The 17650-nt window shown below is 37.2% G+C and overlaps 2 protein-coding genes across 2 annotated transcripts in view; one reads left to right on the top strand and one right to left on the bottom strand.

The window, feature by feature from the left end:
• LOC122536204 (collagen alpha-1(IV) chain) overlaps positions 1 to 1975 on the bottom strand; it is a 32656-nt gene extending 30681 nt beyond the window's left edge. Inside the window, exon 1 of the mRNA XM_043668369.1 lies at positions 1241 to 1975. Within this exon, the coding sequence (XP_043524304.1) occupies positions 1241 to 1260 (20 nt within the window). The 5' untranslated portion in view covers positions 1261 to 1975. The remainder of the gene's footprint in view (positions 1 to 1240) is intronic.
• Positions 1976 to 2081: 106 nt separating this feature from the next.
• LOC122536205 (collagen alpha-1(IV) chain) overlaps positions 2082 to 17650 on the top strand; it is a 98395-nt gene continuing 82826 nt past the window's right edge. The window contains exon 1 of the mRNA XM_043668370.1: positions 2082 to 2861. Coding sequence (XP_043524305.1) covers positions 2730 to 2861 — 132 coding nt within the window. The 5' untranslated portion in view covers positions 2082 to 2729. The remainder of the gene's footprint in view (positions 2862 to 17650) is intronic.

Below are 17650 nucleotides of genomic sequence, written 5' to 3'. Positions count from 1 at the left end.
ATGAAATTGTGAAATGTGAATTGTACAAGTAGTTAGTGATTATTCGTTAACACGTTGTTGACCGGCAATTGGACAAAGAAACTATCTCACGTCAGCGGCTATTACTTCGTAATTGAGTATGAAAGTGGAACAATTTAAATCAACCTTATATTTGTACAGAATGAATTTAAGTAAAACTTTGTATATTACATTTTATACGTATAATAAATTTTAGTAATTTTTTTCCTTTTTGGAGTGACAAACTGTATAGCAATCACCTACGTGTACACAACAGATTTTGCAAATATGTTTTCCTTTCGAAGAGCATACTCTACACGTTCTAGTTAAATTTCTTTTCGTGACTATTTTCTCTAAAACTTGGTCTTTTAGCTGTCCCGAAAGATGAATCACGATCAAAACTTTTCTAACACTAAAATGAAAATCTAAATATCGATAAAATAAAAGTAATTTCTTTTTTACAACAAAGTGAACACAACAAAGACAGATTTCACAATCTTTTCCCGTGTTACCCAGAGTGTCAAAAATTAAAATAACTAGTGCGAACACGGTCAACAATGTTATACCATTGGTTGATGAATTATGATGTTGAAAAGCGTTGAACTGAGAGACAAATCGTAGAAGGGATTATAAAAGAAGGTAGGATCAAACAGAGCTCCAAAAAAGAAAGAAAAAAAAGTTTCGCGTCGAAAAACAAATCTAAGAGACCGGCGGATACGAACAGGAAACAGGGCACGAAGGGTGTTGGGATGTCGAAAGGATAATTGACACGCGCGGGTTTCGTCCTTGAGACACTGGGACCGATCCGTCGGTAGGTAACGGGGGGATGAACGTGCCCCCTCCGTCGATCGTTGAAATACTCGCGGCGCGTGCACAGGTGGAGAACGAGGGAAAAGTAAGAGCAAGACGGGGCAAAAAAAAAAAAAGATCGGTGGAACAGGAATAAAAGGGGTCAGGGGTCAGGCTGTGTGGAAAAACCAGGAGAGAAGCGCGACAGAGTTCATCGAGGAGAGACACGTATCGCGAACAATGCTTCCGTGTCACGTTGCGAAGACGAGGAACAACCGCCGAACGCACGTGTACCTCGCGACACACCGAGATCGTTGACGTAACAATATAATAGGTTGACGAACCAGCTGGAGAACCGTGAAGGACGAAAAGGAAGAAGAAGAAGAGGAAGAAGAGAAAGAGGAAAGAAAAGCGTGTGGGAAAGAAGAGAAAAGCAAGATGAATGGCAACTCACCGCAATCCCAACCGGGTCATTTCGACCTCCCTATTCCGCGACGGGTCTAGGGAGCCGAAGAGAGCACAGGCTAACACGAAGAGAAGAACCGCACGGACAGGCAGTCACAAAATATCGCGGGGAACCCGGCACCGAGTAGACGTGGTGTGTGGACCGTCCCATCCAGGGAGGGCTCTGAATGAACTCGGGTGGAGGGAAGGAAGGTGGAGGCGGCCGTCGAGCCACGCCAGCTAGAATTCCTCCGCCGAAAGGATCGGAAAGGAGAGAGAGAACGAGACCTTTTCTCGGTTCCGCGAGAGCTCTCGCGCTCTCCTCTCACACACTGCGTCTTCCGCGGGTGTTTCTTTGCCTCCCCCGCTCTCTCTCTCTCTCTCTCTCTCTTTCTCTCTCTCACTAATTCGTGTCTTCTTCCTCTTCTTCTTCTTCTTCTTCTTCTTCTTCTTCTTCTCGGGCTGACTCTCGCGGCCGGGAGAGAGAATCGAACTCTCCAGCCTGCCTCCGTCAACTACGGGGGACCGGAGACCAGAAGATACCACCGGCAGCAGGGCGTAAGAAGGAAGGACAGCGGGAGAAACCGAAAGATAGAGGAAGGGAGCGGAAGGGAAGAGAAGAGCGAGCGAGCGCTCGCGCTCGCGCGTGTGAGTGCTTATGTGTTTGTGTGTGCGATGTGTGCGCGCGAGCGTGTGTGCCTGGAGTAGGGAAGAGTAAGCACGGAGGAAGAGAAAAAGAGGAAGAAGGCAGCGAGAGAGAGGAGGGCGGGAGGGAGCAGAAGAGACGAGAGAAGAGAAGGTGGAGGAGCCAAGAGCGCAAGAGGAAGAGGAGGAGAAGAGGAGGATTGCTGGCCGGGTCGAAGCGAGCTCGCGCGTCGCACGAGGACTGTTGCACGGCCTGAGCCGATGTCGATCGCGGCCCGTAGGTCTCTCTGGCTCTCGAGCGAACTGAGAGAGGCGAGCGAGAAAACCGGCGAGTAGCGAGAGCCGCGAGAGGGGAGCAGCCACGGTTTACCCGCCGCACGGTGACGCGCTCTCGGACGCGCAAGGATACAGCTCAGACCAAGAGGAGAAGAGAGAAGAGCGCCGCTCCTCCGTCGCTGACTTAGGCCTGTCTGGCTGGGTGAAGAGCGGCGACCGATCGAGAGGACGGGCCAACCGGGCCGTCTGTCTGGCCCTTCGACACGCGCTGCGTCGACAGGCTGGCCGACCAGCTCGCCGCATCGTTTTCTAAGCCGCACGACACCACGACGTCTCATCGCTGCGCATCCGAGGCAACTCGCAAAGTTCCCGAACGAGAGAGTGTCGTCCACGACGTTTACCACGACCGAGAGCGCATCGCCCGGCTATATTTCGGAGGGCCTGCCTGTGTCGGCGTGTTCGCGGCGACACAGGTAAACGAACGAGAGAAAGTGGCGAGGAAACGGAGCAAGAACGAAGAAGGAGGAGGAGGAGGAGGAAGAGGAGGAGGAGGAGGAGGAGGACAGAGGCCAGACACAATGCGGCCTAGGGCCGCGGCAACGTCAAACAGCGCAGCCCTCGGGTTGTTACGTCGGTTCCCGGTCGTTCTGCGAGTCACCTGCGTCCTTGCCCTACTGGTCGTCACGTGGATACCGGTCACCGAGGCTGTGGTGAGTGAGTCCTTGAAACATCCTAGTTTCTGCACTGTCCCCATCGCTTCGGGCAGCTGCTTTCGTCTTTCGGCTACGATTTTTTAGTCGAAATCGCGTGTTTTCCTAGTAGGGACGGTCCCTTCGTGTTTCGATCTTGTGTCGCTAGAAGCTTGGACGTCTGTTATAACGTCATCGCGCACGTCCATGATCGTAGCTCAGAAAGAAAGAGAGAGAGAGAGAGAGAGAACGGTAGAATTAACGTTGATTTCGCTAAATTGTCGTTTATCCAGTGATGTTATCGGGCACACGTATGTACGTTTGCATTCCTCTCTTTCGACAGTCGATCTTACTCGCGTTTTTCGAATAATAATCGGCCGATGAATGAATCTTTCGCAACGATCCGCCGTTCAACTATCGGTTCGTTCAGCAAGAAATCACGCATATATCATAAAGAGAAAGAGAGAGAGAGAGAGAGAGAGAGAGAGAGAGAGAGAGAGAGAGAAAGAGAAATGATATCTCGCGGAGTTATCGCGAATTTTCACCGCTGGAAATCGGGCTGATTGAAGTTGGCACGCGAGAAGTTCTCCGAAGCAAGTTGCCGGCTGGCTCCATTTCCGGTAGGTCGCTGTTATCGCGCCGTTCAACATCTGACTAGGAGAGATACCGCGAGACACTTTCTTTCGCGGCGCGAGACCTAGAAAGTCGATGATTGAACATCAGCTCGTATCGTACGTGGGTACGTTTTGATGAACGTAGGTGAGGACAATTTAACGTAAGAATAACGACTTAATAATGTCGGTCGAGGCTTCTGGAGCGGGCTTACGTCGCATCATCGGTTCTAGAAACGCGAACGCGAACGTCCGCGTGTCGCGTTTGCGCGTGGGAATGCCGGCTACACGTTCGATCTACGATCGATCGTTCGATCGCGTGGCAAAAATAACTCTGCTCTCCGGAAATTCAATACGCTGCTAACTTTGTTTCTTTGTTACTCGACACGCGTTTCACATGTGATTCTAAATCTATCCTTCCATTTATTGCATTATATCTTGTTAATTGTTCCCTTATTTCTTAAATATAGACGATGTTATAATACTACAATTTTAGAAATTATTCGGGATCGTTTATTCTTTTAAGGACAAAGAGTAGTATCGTCGTCAAGATGTGGTATTGAAATTTGGTTATTAAACGAAAAGAAAAATTTAAATCGATTTTTTTGAGGTTATGGTCAGTCTTTCCAACTGTAAATTTCTTAAATATAGGCAGTATGTACTATAATTTTGGAAATTCGATCGTTTAGTTTTTTAAAATCGAAGAGCAGTACGGATATCAAAATGTGGTATTGAAATTCGATTATTAAATAAAACAGAATCTAAATTGATTTTCAAAATATTGAGGTTATGGTCAGTCTCTCCAACTAAATATGGACAATTTGTATTATAATGTTACAATTTTAGAAATTACTCGGGATCGTTTATTTTTTTTTTAAATCAAAAAGCAGTATCAAACTATGGTATTAAAATTTGATTGTTAAATGAAACAGAATTTAAATTGATTTTCAAAATATTGAAGTTATGGTCAGTCTCTCCAAATTTCTTTAAAAATAAATTCCTTAAATATAGACAATTTGTATTATAATGTTACAATTTTAGGAATTACTTGGGATCGTTTATTTTTTTAAAATCAAAGAGCTGTACGGATATCAAACTTAAAATTTGATTGTTAAATGAAACAGAATCTAAATATTGAGGTTAGGGTCAATCTTTCCAATTTCTTAAATATAGACAATTTGTATCATAATGTTACAATTTTAGGAATTACTCGGGATCGTTTACTTTTTTTTAAAATCAAAAAGCAGTACGAATATCAAACTATGGTATTAAAATTCGATTGTTAAATGAAACAGAATCCAAATTGTTTTTCAAAACATTGAGGTTATGGTTTCAGTCTCTTCGACTGTAAATTTATTCACTTACGATTAGTAATATTCGAGATTCGAGAGAAATTTGAAATATGAATATCGGTGAATACAAAGAAAATTCGACAACTGTTTGGGATAATATTTTGATCTCGTTGGTGCCTGGTAATATTTTACGCGCACTGTTCAAATAAACTAGAAACCGTCTAAATTTCTTTATGTCTATCGAGCAGCGAGTAAATTCACCGTGCAGCTAATTCTTACAGGAATATAGGTCGTATCGTGTCCGCTTGTAAACTAGCTTCAAATTATTTGCAGAGAGGTTACGTTATCAACATTTCCATGAAATCATTCTTGTAATCCGAGAACGAAGTCGTGCAGATTTATTGGCTCTGGTTGAGTCACAACATCTTATTAATAATTCAACATTTTCATTCATTTAATTTTATAATACCAACTTTTAACATTGATTTTAATTTCAATTATTAATATCAATATTAATTCTCTAACTAATTGCGATTATTAATTGAAACTAACTTTTATTGTCAATGTAACTTCTGTCGATGTAACTTCTTTACATTCTTGTTCAATCATATATCAAGCATTTCGGCTTGCACCGATTTCGAAGAAATCGCAGAACCTCGACGACATATTATTATCTTAGATATGATTCCCTCGGTTTCTCGAGGCACGTGCATTCCTCGAAATCGGTACTGTATAGGAGAAAAAAAAAAATAGATGTTCGAGGGTCTGCGTATACACGTAAACCGCCTCTGTTTGTCGGCAAACTCGAGTTCACGTGTGGCTCGTGCGTGATGTCACGAACCGTTAAAACCATTTATCTCGAGAGCACAGGGTTACGAATAATGCTCGCGAGAACATTTTTACAATTATACGGACATTTGCGCGACAATGTGTGGCCCTAAATGCGGAATTGCGTAACCAATTCGCGTTTCACGCGCGACGAGCGATATTCGCTAATGGCTTTTCTTAATTCGAACTTTTAACATTCGAATTGTTAAATAAATTTCGTCGGGAGTAATGAAAGTTGAGGAATATTTTTTTTTTTTTATACAGACACGAATAATCTCGTACTGTTAACTTGATAGATCAGAGCAGTGTGAAAGCGTGGGCGTAGAAAACTCTTTATATACACTGTGACATCAGTGTTGAATAATAAAACATCGACGTGAATGTTTCGATCAACATGGTGCAGGGTAGGCTCGGAGGAAAATGTTCAAAAAACGATGTTTGAAGTTGAAGAGTGAATTGTATACCGATTTTATATATAGCAGCCGGCGTCGGGGCGCAGCCTCAAGTTGCGCGTAACACGTGTATTAAATGGAGTTATTAAAAGCACAAGCACCAATGACGTCAGTACCGGTACTGATGGCTAATCGTTGCAAACAACCAAACCTGGAGGCAGAGAAACTGCCGTTTCTGAGCAGAATTGAACCAATGGAAGTTGCCAGCAATTTAAAGTGATACAAGTCCAAGCAAAAGAAGATCACGTTCCAGTTGGTTTTATTTTAAAGCGTCAAGCTTTAAATGGAGTTCGTTTTTTTCTCTTCTTTGTCATATAATAAAATTGGCACAAAGTCATTTTCGAAAGCAACAAACTTATCAAAATGATTGCCAAAGTAGAGGGCTTCGCTCTTCTCAAATGAGATCAAATGGATCACATGATCCATCCGTTTTTTCACAAAATTATATCGACACAGTTACGCTCTTGACTATATCATCAACAATTCGAAATTGAGCAGAATTGAACCAATGGAAGTTGCCAGCAATTTAAAGTGATACAAGTCCAAGCAAAGGAAGATCACGTTTCAGTTGATTTCATTTTAAAGCGTCAAGCTTCCACTTTAAGTGGAGTTCGTTTTTTTCTCTTCTTTGTCATATAATAAAATTGGCACAAAGTCATTTTCGAAAGCAACAAACTTATCAAAATGATTGCCAAAGTAGAGGGCTTCGCTCTTCTCAAATGAGATCAAATGGATCGTCATATGATCCATACGTTTTTTCACAAAATTATATCGAAATTGCATTTTAGACAACAGTGTTTTTTTTTTTTATGTTTTTCGTGTTTTCAGCGATATCACTTCCTGCCGCGTTCCACTTGTAATTGCGGATTTATCACGATATTCGACTTGTGTGCAGCTGCACTTGCGCCACTCTCAAGTTCCTTAATTATCTCATATTTAGTTTCTATAATTAGCAACGCGTGTTTCCGTACATACCGCACTGGAGATGTTGCGCCAAGCGTTGCTTTATTAGATTTATTCTAAATTACGAGCACACTGAGATGGACAAATTAGGGGAACGTTTTGCACTGTTTGAGTGACAATTGAAACCTCTCGAGTTCTTTCTTTCCAAAGACAGAAAGTTTTTACATCGTGCAGCAGGTAGAAAAGAAAGGACACTTTTGTCGTTCGAAGACTGTAAAAATTTCAACGCCCCCAAAATCGGTGAGACATCTTTTGATCGTGCCTACCATAATCTCGAAGGTTCAAGTATCTCACGATCTTATCGTTCTCTAAAACTCTATGATTCTTTTCTTGCCATTTTATTGAACTTTGAACCTAGAGATGATTCGAGAAAAATTCACTCCATTGCTCCAAAGTTAAGATAAATAAAATCGTAGCAGCAAATTTTGAGAGGTTGTCGTAAAGAGGAAACTTTAATCTGGCGTCTTCAAGATCATGATAAACATAGTCAGTGAAAAGAAATTTTTTTTTAACATTTTCAGGGATATTTGAATTTTTCACAATTGTCGAGGACGAACGTATCCTTGCTGCACGATGTGAAAACAATCATCAGTTTAAAAGAAACTGAAAAGAATTGGAGAATTCTTTTAAATTAAAGTCGAGCCTTTGCGCTTGAAAGTGAAGCTATTTAACTATTGTCACACGACGTAATTATAACAGTTTAAAACGTAGACAATTTTTTTTATCGTATGTACGTGCAATATCTCGGCTGGAATTAACGCGTTGCGAATAATTGCGTCGTTTGTGAACCGAATTGACTCACTAAATATCGAGTCGTACTCGTGGTAGAAGTTAAGACACCAACGCAAAAAAAAAGATAAGAATTGTAAACCTATGAAATTTCAAATCAGTTTAATTTGATTAGAACATTGATAAATAAAAATTACATATATCGTTTCAATGCTTTGAACACCCCAAAAATTAATTTTACAATTTCAGTAAATGCTTACTCCTTGAAATTGAAAAGAAAATCGCGAGGCAAGCGGTTGACAAACACGAAATTACTGAAAATTGCTCGAAAGATTCGTCAATCATGCCATTCCGATTGTTCCATTATTAATTATTAATTATCGTGATCACGATCGTGACTATGAATTTAACGAGACGCAACGTGGAACGGGACGAAGGTTCGCGTACGTTCTCGCTCTATCGGTCGCATCTTCCTCTATCTCGTTGAAATCACCCGGTAAACAAGCGTGTAGGCGATTTCGACGCCTGAACGGAGCGCGCATCCTTCGCTGGGCATAAAAGAAAACGCTAAATGGCGGCGTGTACCAGTGAAGAAACGAAATAAACGTTGTGTCAAAAGGTTTACACACCTTCTTTTTTCTTTCTTCTCTTTTTTTTTTTTTTTTTTTTTNTTTTTTTTCTTTTTCTGTCGCCTTGCAGACCGCCGACAGCTATGCCGGGGCAAGTCATTCAGCATCGTGAGAAATCGCTGGAAAGGGATTTTAGGTCTCGGCATTCTTCCTCCCCTCCCCATTCCTCTGAGTTTCGAAAATCTCATTGATCGACGCGACAATGGAAATGTGTAAATCTGCCCATCGGTTGCCGCGTCGCGCGTTTCTCGTCGTGGAAATTTCGTCGGGACTGAGGAATGGCAGCCGATCCTCGAGAAGAATATAGACCCGTTCTGACAATGTGAGAAATTCCTCTGCCTTTTAATGTGCTCCGAGCGTTGCGTAGGCAGGATGAAATTGTAACAGAATGACGATCAGTCTGAGAAATTTAAATACACGTGATTGGACAGTATGTCGTTACAATTATCAACGAATTATCTTTCGACGTTTACGTGAAAGATGGCTTCTCTTTGCTTAACGAGTGGAGCGGAATTTGCTGCTAAAGTGAAACTCAGGTGAAACAAAGAACAGATATTGGAATACTTTCAAACAGAAATTATCAATTATGTATTAGTTTTAAACCGGTTTGAAGGAAACTTTCGTTCATTTTAATTTAATTTTACAGTAGACGCACTTGCTCTGCTTTTGTCAATTATGTTCATTGTCAGTCTAAAAATTGAAAAATAATTACGCAAACGCGCTCGCTTCTGAAAATGAAGTGAAACGTTTGGAGATACTTTTAATAAGAAACGATCGGTTTGTATCATTTGTTGTTTACTCGATACCAGGTGACAAAACTGGAATAAAATAGAATAGAAGATTGCTAATTTTTTGATTAAATTTCTTGCTAAAGACTTTCGAACTTAAATTGACAGAGCGTTCAATCGCAACAGAGTGTACAATCGCTGGTTGTTCCAAAAGTACACAGGTGAGACTGTGGAGGTAATAGTAATGCAAGGCTGTGTTACCTTGACTAATCGAGAGAGCTTGCCATCCGAGACACGCGACGCTTTAAACATTCATTCACGTGGGTCGTTACTAAATTATGCGTGAAACAGAGACACCTCGTCATCGCTGCTATGCGCGAATCACCGGCAAATAATTCATTCCAGTCGTTGAAATTATACTTCTATAACATGAATTTCAAATAATCGCAAATCCTGCTTCTGTAACAAATACTTCTTTTTTTCCCTTCTTCTTCTTCTTCTTCTTCTTCTTCTTCTTCTTTGCGTAGTAAGTGAAACGTTGCGATGCACTCTTGATCAATACGTTTCACAGAAAAAATGAAAGAAAGTATCACGGGGGAAAAAAGGAAAGAACTAGCAATATTATGAAACATGTAATTCGCAATTTCGCGCACGATATCTAGGTTTCTGCTGCTTCGTAGGAAGAGTCTGTCCCTGATAACGATAAACTTTTCCTGTTTGTTGTCGCTGTACAGACAATCGCCACAACCTCGCTCGATCTTCCTCGTGACGTAAAGCAACCCTGCTCACGACGCGATAGAAAGTGTTTGCAACCGTGTCCTGATTCATTTCGATCGAGTCACGAGAAAAGGATTTATCGCTTTTTTTTTTTTTTTCATTTTCGACCGCGTATCCTTCCTGCTGCCGCGATTGTTAATTACTGGAATATTGATAACGATTTGACAATCGTTTTATAACAGGGATAAACGATTTAACAATCGTTTTATATCTAATTGTAACTTGCTCGACAACTTCGACTTTATTTCGTAATTCTTCGCTGGACCACCGGAATTAACTCTTGACGTTTCAAATTCGTGAAATTTAATTCGAATTTAGTCAAATTGGTGACGTCTCGGAATTAGTGAGATTTCAAAATAATAGAAATCGTATTGAGCGTCGTTTGAAACCGTTTGTTGTCTCGTTGGCGACGAATTTAGATAACAAATTGGAATAAATCGTCGCCAAAGAGGCTTAGACTCTTTTTGTTTTATAAATCGTAATGATTCTCTTTTAATTTAGTAATTAATTTAATTTTAACTCAATTCAATAATATAATTAATTTAATTTCAATTTAATTTAATAATATAATTAATTTAATTTATTAATAAATTTAATTTAATAATAAATTAGTAATAAATTTATTAATATAAAATTTAATAATAAATAATTTAATAATAAATTAAAAATTGAGCTCAAGAGAACACTCTAGAAATATGTATCGATTAGTCCTTTCGTTTTGCAAATCTACGATTATTTCTTTTAATTATCTGCCTGTAACGTTATAAATTTACACGTACTGTTTCTACTTTCACAAAATTATATATTTCTCATAATATTTTAATTATATAATTAGATATATTTATATATTATATATGTTTATTTTATATATTTGTAATATATTTTAAATATATTTATATGTATATTATTTCATAATTATAATATTCTTTCATAAAATTACATATTTTCAAGATATCGATTATATTCAAGACGAAGGGGAAATTTCGACGTGTGTGGGATTTGTCTCGTACATATTTGAATTACATTTTGTGACGGAATTCGAGACCACACCGGCCACCATCTTTCCAGAATACTTATTTACGTTTCCCTTGTCAAAAACGTTTCCTGAAATACGCTCTCACCTGCATTTCACGACGCTAAATACGTAAGCTTGTCCCACCCACGCGAACGACGAGGAAGTGGAGTAAAAATAGGGAAGAAGTGTCCCTGTCCTACGACGAACGTAATACTTTCACCATCCACCGGCCTGGAAATATCATTTTGTACCACGAGTGTGCCGCAGGTCCCCTCCTCCTCTTTTCCGTTCTTTCTTTCTTTTCGTAAAAAGAACGTGAAACGAAGCTAACAAACCTAACGGTACGACTAATTCGATTACCAAAATTTCGCCTGTGAAGTTCACCTATCAAAGTTTCAATTATAATTAACACGATCGTACGTGAACGTGATTGTTTCGCGTCGTATAATTCGTTGAATCTAAATCAGCGTTTATGTAAATTTGCCACTTGATTTAACGGTGATTAGAATTGAATAAAACGTGGAAAATTCAAATAGCAGAGACAGACAGTTTGGTCGCTGCGTGCAACCTTTTAATTACGATACTTTGACCAATTTCTATTTCAATTTGCAAACTGTTGAACTTTGTACGATAATCCACAGGAATCCGTCGAGTGCACTCGCATACTAGATATAATTAGCAGAGTCCAAACTGAAACGGTTCGAATGAAGAATTAATTTAAAGTTGATGCTTGACGAGATTCAGCGACTTCCATTAATAATCGGACATTAAATTTCTTAATTTCGTGAATTATAATATAGTCTAAATGTTATGGTACTATAAATTATATAATTATATAATGTATAATTTATATAATTATATAGTGTATATTTATATAATGTTATAATTTATATAATTGTATAGTGTATATTTATATAATGTTATAATTTATATAATTATATAGTGTATATTTATATAATGTTATAATTTTATAAAGAAATATATATATATATATATATATATTATAATAACATACTTGGGCTTGTTTTGAAGCTTCTACTTTCGAAACACATCGTTTATTTTATTGTAAAGTGTTTCACATCACGTCGGCAAGTGAAGATTTTCTTCTCGAAAATGCTACCAATTTGCCATAGCTGTGCGAAGACATTACAAAAATTTTTCCCGCTTAATTTACAATGGATTTAAAGATTAAAACCCCTCGATTACAACAATCACGTATTTCACGATTTTTTCTTTCTTTCAGTCATTTTATTGAATTCTGAAAATCTTCGTCGTCCAAGTCCAACGTTCAAAGATCACTAAATTGGCGAAGAATAATCGTACAGCTAGTATTGACGCTTCGATCTTCAAATCTATAGTGAATTCAATACTGACGGTGAGAAAAAAAATTTTCAATGTCTTTACATGCTGTGACAATTTATAGCATTTTGATGTTTGGAAGAAAGAAATAAAATAAAATAAATGAACAGTATCTAGAATAAAATAAACGACTACATTTGGAAAGTAAAAGCAGCATGCTTTAAAGTGAATCTCCTTTCCAAAATTATAACAGCTTGACAGGAATGGGATGTATGTATTTCAATTTAATTCGTCGAATTAATTAATTTTAATTCCCCTTTCCCTGAAACAATCGTCATTTGATCGTCAATGTTGACTCTCGATCAAATCGTGCTTTCTAAATTGGGTCTGCGACATAGTGACAGTGGACAAACCTCTTAGTGCTGAATACTGCGAACGCATGAACAGCAATAGGCCGCAGTGAAACGCGTTGCCCGAATGACATCATCTTCTAGAACCTTTGCTGTATGCAAATACGTCATTGACCATCATTAACCCCGTTGTGTTTATATTCCGCGTCGACTAATTATTATTTTCGTCGCAAACGGCCCCGGGAGTGAGAATGACGGCAATGCAAATCCATCACGCTCGAGATTAATCGCGGCTCTCGCGCAATTTGCCGACAATTACTAATTTTGCGCAATTAGCTGCGTCGCGAGAGCGAAATGTCGGAGCCATGCGCGATCGTTTGCTGGCAAAAAGTTTCACTTTGGCCGATAAAATGTTCTGGATTCAACGAGAGTGAGGGAAAGTAGAGTCAGATACCTCTGATTTTGATTATAGTGATTTTTACATTTAATAATTTTACATATTTCTGGATCAACTGACCCAATTCGCTCAAAGAATAATATCTATAAAATTTTTCATCATATATAATAATGAATATATATATATATATATATATAATAATCATATAATCGTAATAAAATTATTATTATTCATTATTTTCCATATTTTACAATTAAAGATATAATTACAATTATCCTTATTCTGTTAATTTTTATATATATTAATTTACAAAATTTTTATTTATTAGATGATCCAGATAATTTTAAAATTGCAAATCCAATAATTACTCCTTCATATATTAATAATATTTTCTCTTTGCCTATTCTATTTTACAATCAATTCCTAATAAATTAGGAGCAATCATATCATTTATATTATTTTTTATTTTTTATTCTTGGCAACTTTATTAAATAAAAACAAAATAAAAGATTCAAAATTTAATCCAATTAATCAAATTTTATTTTGTAATTGTAATGTATTTATTTTTCGTGACAAAATAATCGGGTGGCACAAAAAAGAATTTGCACAAGGCTAAATCTTTTAATTGGATCTTCTATAAAAGAAAATGGCCAAACTTACCTATTTGAACGTATTTGACTTTTTTGCCCTCGACTTTAACTTTTTTTTGTATCATTTGCCAGCAATTTATTTACGAAGCATCGCTTCAAATAATGTAAAAAATGATGTAGCATTGGAATTAATCAGTAAAATGATACTTAAATTTTGGCAAAAATGACACGAAATTTTCTTTATATATATATATATATATATATATATATATATATATATATATATATATATATATATATATATATATATATATATATATATATTATGTATCATGTATATTATATTTCATACATTTTACACATTTTACATTATAAATTATTATTTACTTATAAATTTTATAATATATATAAAAAGGGTTAAAGGAACATCAAAACCTTCTAGGTGCAAAATGTTGTATCTGTTAATGTATCGACGATTTCAATTGAACTCGCCTTGCACGAAAGATTTCAATATTTTTCCTGCGTTTGATCGAGCATTCACTGCCAACGAAATTGATCGATTATTAATTGATAATTGCGTAAAGTTTCAATAACGATAGTCGAGGTGAGAACGAGTTCGGTGACGTTTGCTCGTAAAATGTTGCAATTTGCTAAGTATTTTGCAGAATTCGAAGTTAACGCGTGGAGAAAGACTGATAGAGTGCAAATGCACTGTCGATCATTACGATCGCGATGTAATGATCAATTTCAAAAAGTGACGTCACGCAAATATTGATGCGGTCACGGCACAATATTACAATGAGTGTAAATTTCAAAAACGATTACACGTAACAGGACACGCGTGCATCGTGTATACCGATAGAATGTTCATCTGGCTGCGTCATGTCTTCGTTAATTCACGTGTCAATTATTTAGAAAGAAGCAACGCCTGCCAGTGACATCACGATCTGATCTCATACGCTGCAAACGCGCCGGTTTGCATTCAATAATATCCAGCGACGGGAAATATTTACTAGCGTCGGATTACTTTAAATTGAATCAGGTCGTTAATTAGGCCAAGTAGCAAAAAAATGGTTCGTTTGTGTGTATATTATGAAAAAAGAAAACAAACCTTTGAAACCGAAGGTACAACAGTTTGTGTTTCGACACCTTCGAACTCGATATGTTTATTTGCGCGTATTTATTTTGTTCGAATTAGGCAAATTATCGTGCAACGGTAAAAATTCAATGCTTTTTTATTCATTTGTTTATTGTTATTGTAGAATTTGTTTTTTTATGATTTTTGAAAGTGTGACGAGTTTCCGAGACAATTTCCAACGTGTTGTGTGAAATGTTTCTATGGCAAATTTGTATCGTCACCTCCAGCGTGACACGCGAGTTTCAAAGAATTAAATGCTGAAAGTCTTTCCTCTAGAGTCGTTTGTCATACTGTCGTTGATTTGAATGTTGCAGTACAGTGAAGAGCGTAAACTGTATCAACAACGATGGGAAATTGTCGATAATTTAAACTGATGTAACTTCATAAAGAAAGATCATCTTCATCTCGTTTTAAATTGTCAAACTTCTATTTTGACAGTCGTGAATTCGTTGTTTTGCTTTTTTTTTTTTTTGGTCTTTCCTTTTTAAATGATTTTACATCACGTAGCGCGTGGAAAAAATAGAAATACTTTTTTTTAAAGATAGCAAAAAAATTCAAACGTATAACGTAAGAACATTAAAAAATATTTTTCGTAACTAACTTCACTATGGTCTAAAAGATTGAAACTTCCTCTTTGTAACTTTTTATCCAATTTATGATGAAACGTTGAACAATTTCAAACAGCTTCAAATCGCTGAACAACTTCTAATTCAACGAGATGGAAACTCCAACAGTGGTCAGATTGTCATGATTGACAATAAGTCGTCGATCGCTTGAATTAATCTCAAACGTTTTATCCAACTTACGACAAAACTCAAAGCTGAACAATTTCAAACAACTTCAAATCAACTTCTAATAATTCCTAATTCGGCGAGACGGAAATTTCAATAGTGGTCAATATTTGTGTCATGCTTGACAATAAGTCGTCGATCGCTTGAATTAATCTCAAACGTTTTATCCAATTTATGGTAAAACGTTGAACAATTTCAAACAGCTTCAAATCGCTGAACAACTTCTAATTCAGCGAGATGGAAACTCCAACAGTGGTCAGCATTCAGATTGTCATGATTGACAATAAGTCGTCGATCGCTTGAATTAATCTCAAACGTTTTATCCAACTTACGACGAAACTCAAAGCTGAACAATTTCAAACAACTTCAAATCAACTTCTAATAATTCCTAATTCGGCGAGACGGAAATTTCAATAGTGGTCAATATTTGTGTCATGCTTGACAATAAGTCGTCGATCGCTTGAATTAATCTCAAACGTTTTATCCAATTTATGGTAAAACGTTGAACAATTTCAAACAGCTTCAAATCGCTGAACAACTTCTAATTCAGCGAGATGGAAATTCCAATAGTGGTCAGCATTCACGAGCCAGCTTTTATCTTCGACGAACATTCTCTTGAGTAAATAAGCAAACAACTCTAATTATTACACGTAGCTTGGTTTCTCTCAGCATGGATCGCCAATATTTTACGACTACTAATCAGATATCCCGGGTGTTCTCATTAATATCCGCCGGATGGCTGAACTATTCGCGTCATTCGATCAAATATCTGTGCAAAACATTAGGGCCCGGTCAAGCGTTATTTATACATCGTTTATCTGAAACCGTGATTGATGCGGTTTACGCCGCGAGACGGATCGGTAATTGTCACAAACAGTTGACCATTTACAAAGCGCTGCACGATATTAGTTCCAACGCGTGAAGGCTGTTGCGCGTGACATCACAGTCTAAAATTATTTATTAACAAACGCGTCGTCTACCGTTACCTCATATCTTTTAGTTACTTAATTGTTACTTGTTCGAGGCCATTTTCCCATTGATATCGCTCACGTCACACCGCGAACGACGATCGTTTCGCTTGCGTTTACTCGCGAGCCAGCGTTCTCTGAATCTTCTGAGGAAAAATGCAATTCAATCTGAGAATTGTCGACAAAATTGAAGTTCTTGAAAATTGAAGACAATAATTATTCAACTGTGATATGTTAAACTGTGTGTTGTAATCGATGTTTTTCTCCGACGAGTATTATTTAATCTGCGTTACGATGCGATAATTTCGGTAAAAATTTCGGTTAGGCAACCAAAACTGTGATGTAAGAAGTTAATTAAACGATACTCCGGACGATTTATCTTGTGTAAAAAAAAAAAAAGAATACGTTTGTCGAGTGGAATATCGAAACGAGTACAGAATAACGAATTATTTATAGTTAACCGTTCGTGTTATTTAATCGAGGATCAACGAGGTTTTTCTTTTTTTTTTTTTAATTGTTCAAATTGTAAAAACATTAGCGAGTTTTTATGGTGTCGATATTGCATGGTGTCTGAGCGTATAAATTCTTGTCGTTTTTAGCAGCTCTCGATTGCGACATATGGATCACCTGACCAGAAGTAATATTTCAATATTTGCATCCGTAAATGAAAACTATCTCCCGTTTTTTTTTTCTTTTTTTTACTTTACATTTCGAATTACATCGCGTAAATGGGATCAGTTAGCAGGAATTGAATTAACGAGGCGTTAATCAAAAGTTCGGAGAAATAGAGTTCAGTCTTATCTTTTTTTTTTTTTTTTTTTTAGTATAAAAAAATAATAATTCAGACGTTCAGACAAGTGGAATCAATCTGCAAAAGTTCATTAATTAAAAGTTCTAATAAATAGGATTTAGATGAAGCAGTTCTACTCTGCGTGTTATACGTACACATACTATGTGGAATTTTAGCATAAATAATATTTTATCGAGCATTTTCACTCAAAAGTGTTTTGTAGGATATTTTCGAAAAAAATTTTACGATTACGTTACCATCACTGACAGATATAAACTGTTTTCGTGGAGTCAATTTTGCGCCAGAATTAATATAAATGAAAAATTATCAATATTTTAAAGTTCACAAAAAAAAATCATATAACAATATATTTCATCTCATTTTAAAATATAAAGTTTCCATTTTCACTGTCCTGAATTCGTTTTTTTTTTTTTTTTTTTTTTTTTTTTTTTTATAATTTTTT

Source organism: Frieseomelitta varia, unplaced genomic scaffold, assembly GCF_011392965.1.
Source record: "Frieseomelitta varia isolate USP_RPSP 00005682 unplaced genomic scaffold, Fvar_1.2 scaffold_811, whole genome shotgun sequence".
NCBI lineage: Eukaryota > Metazoa > Arthropoda > Insecta > Hymenoptera > Apidae > Frieseomelitta > Frieseomelitta varia.
Note: the sequence above shows the minus strand (reverse complement) of the source record. Positions and strands in the feature narration are given on the sequence as shown.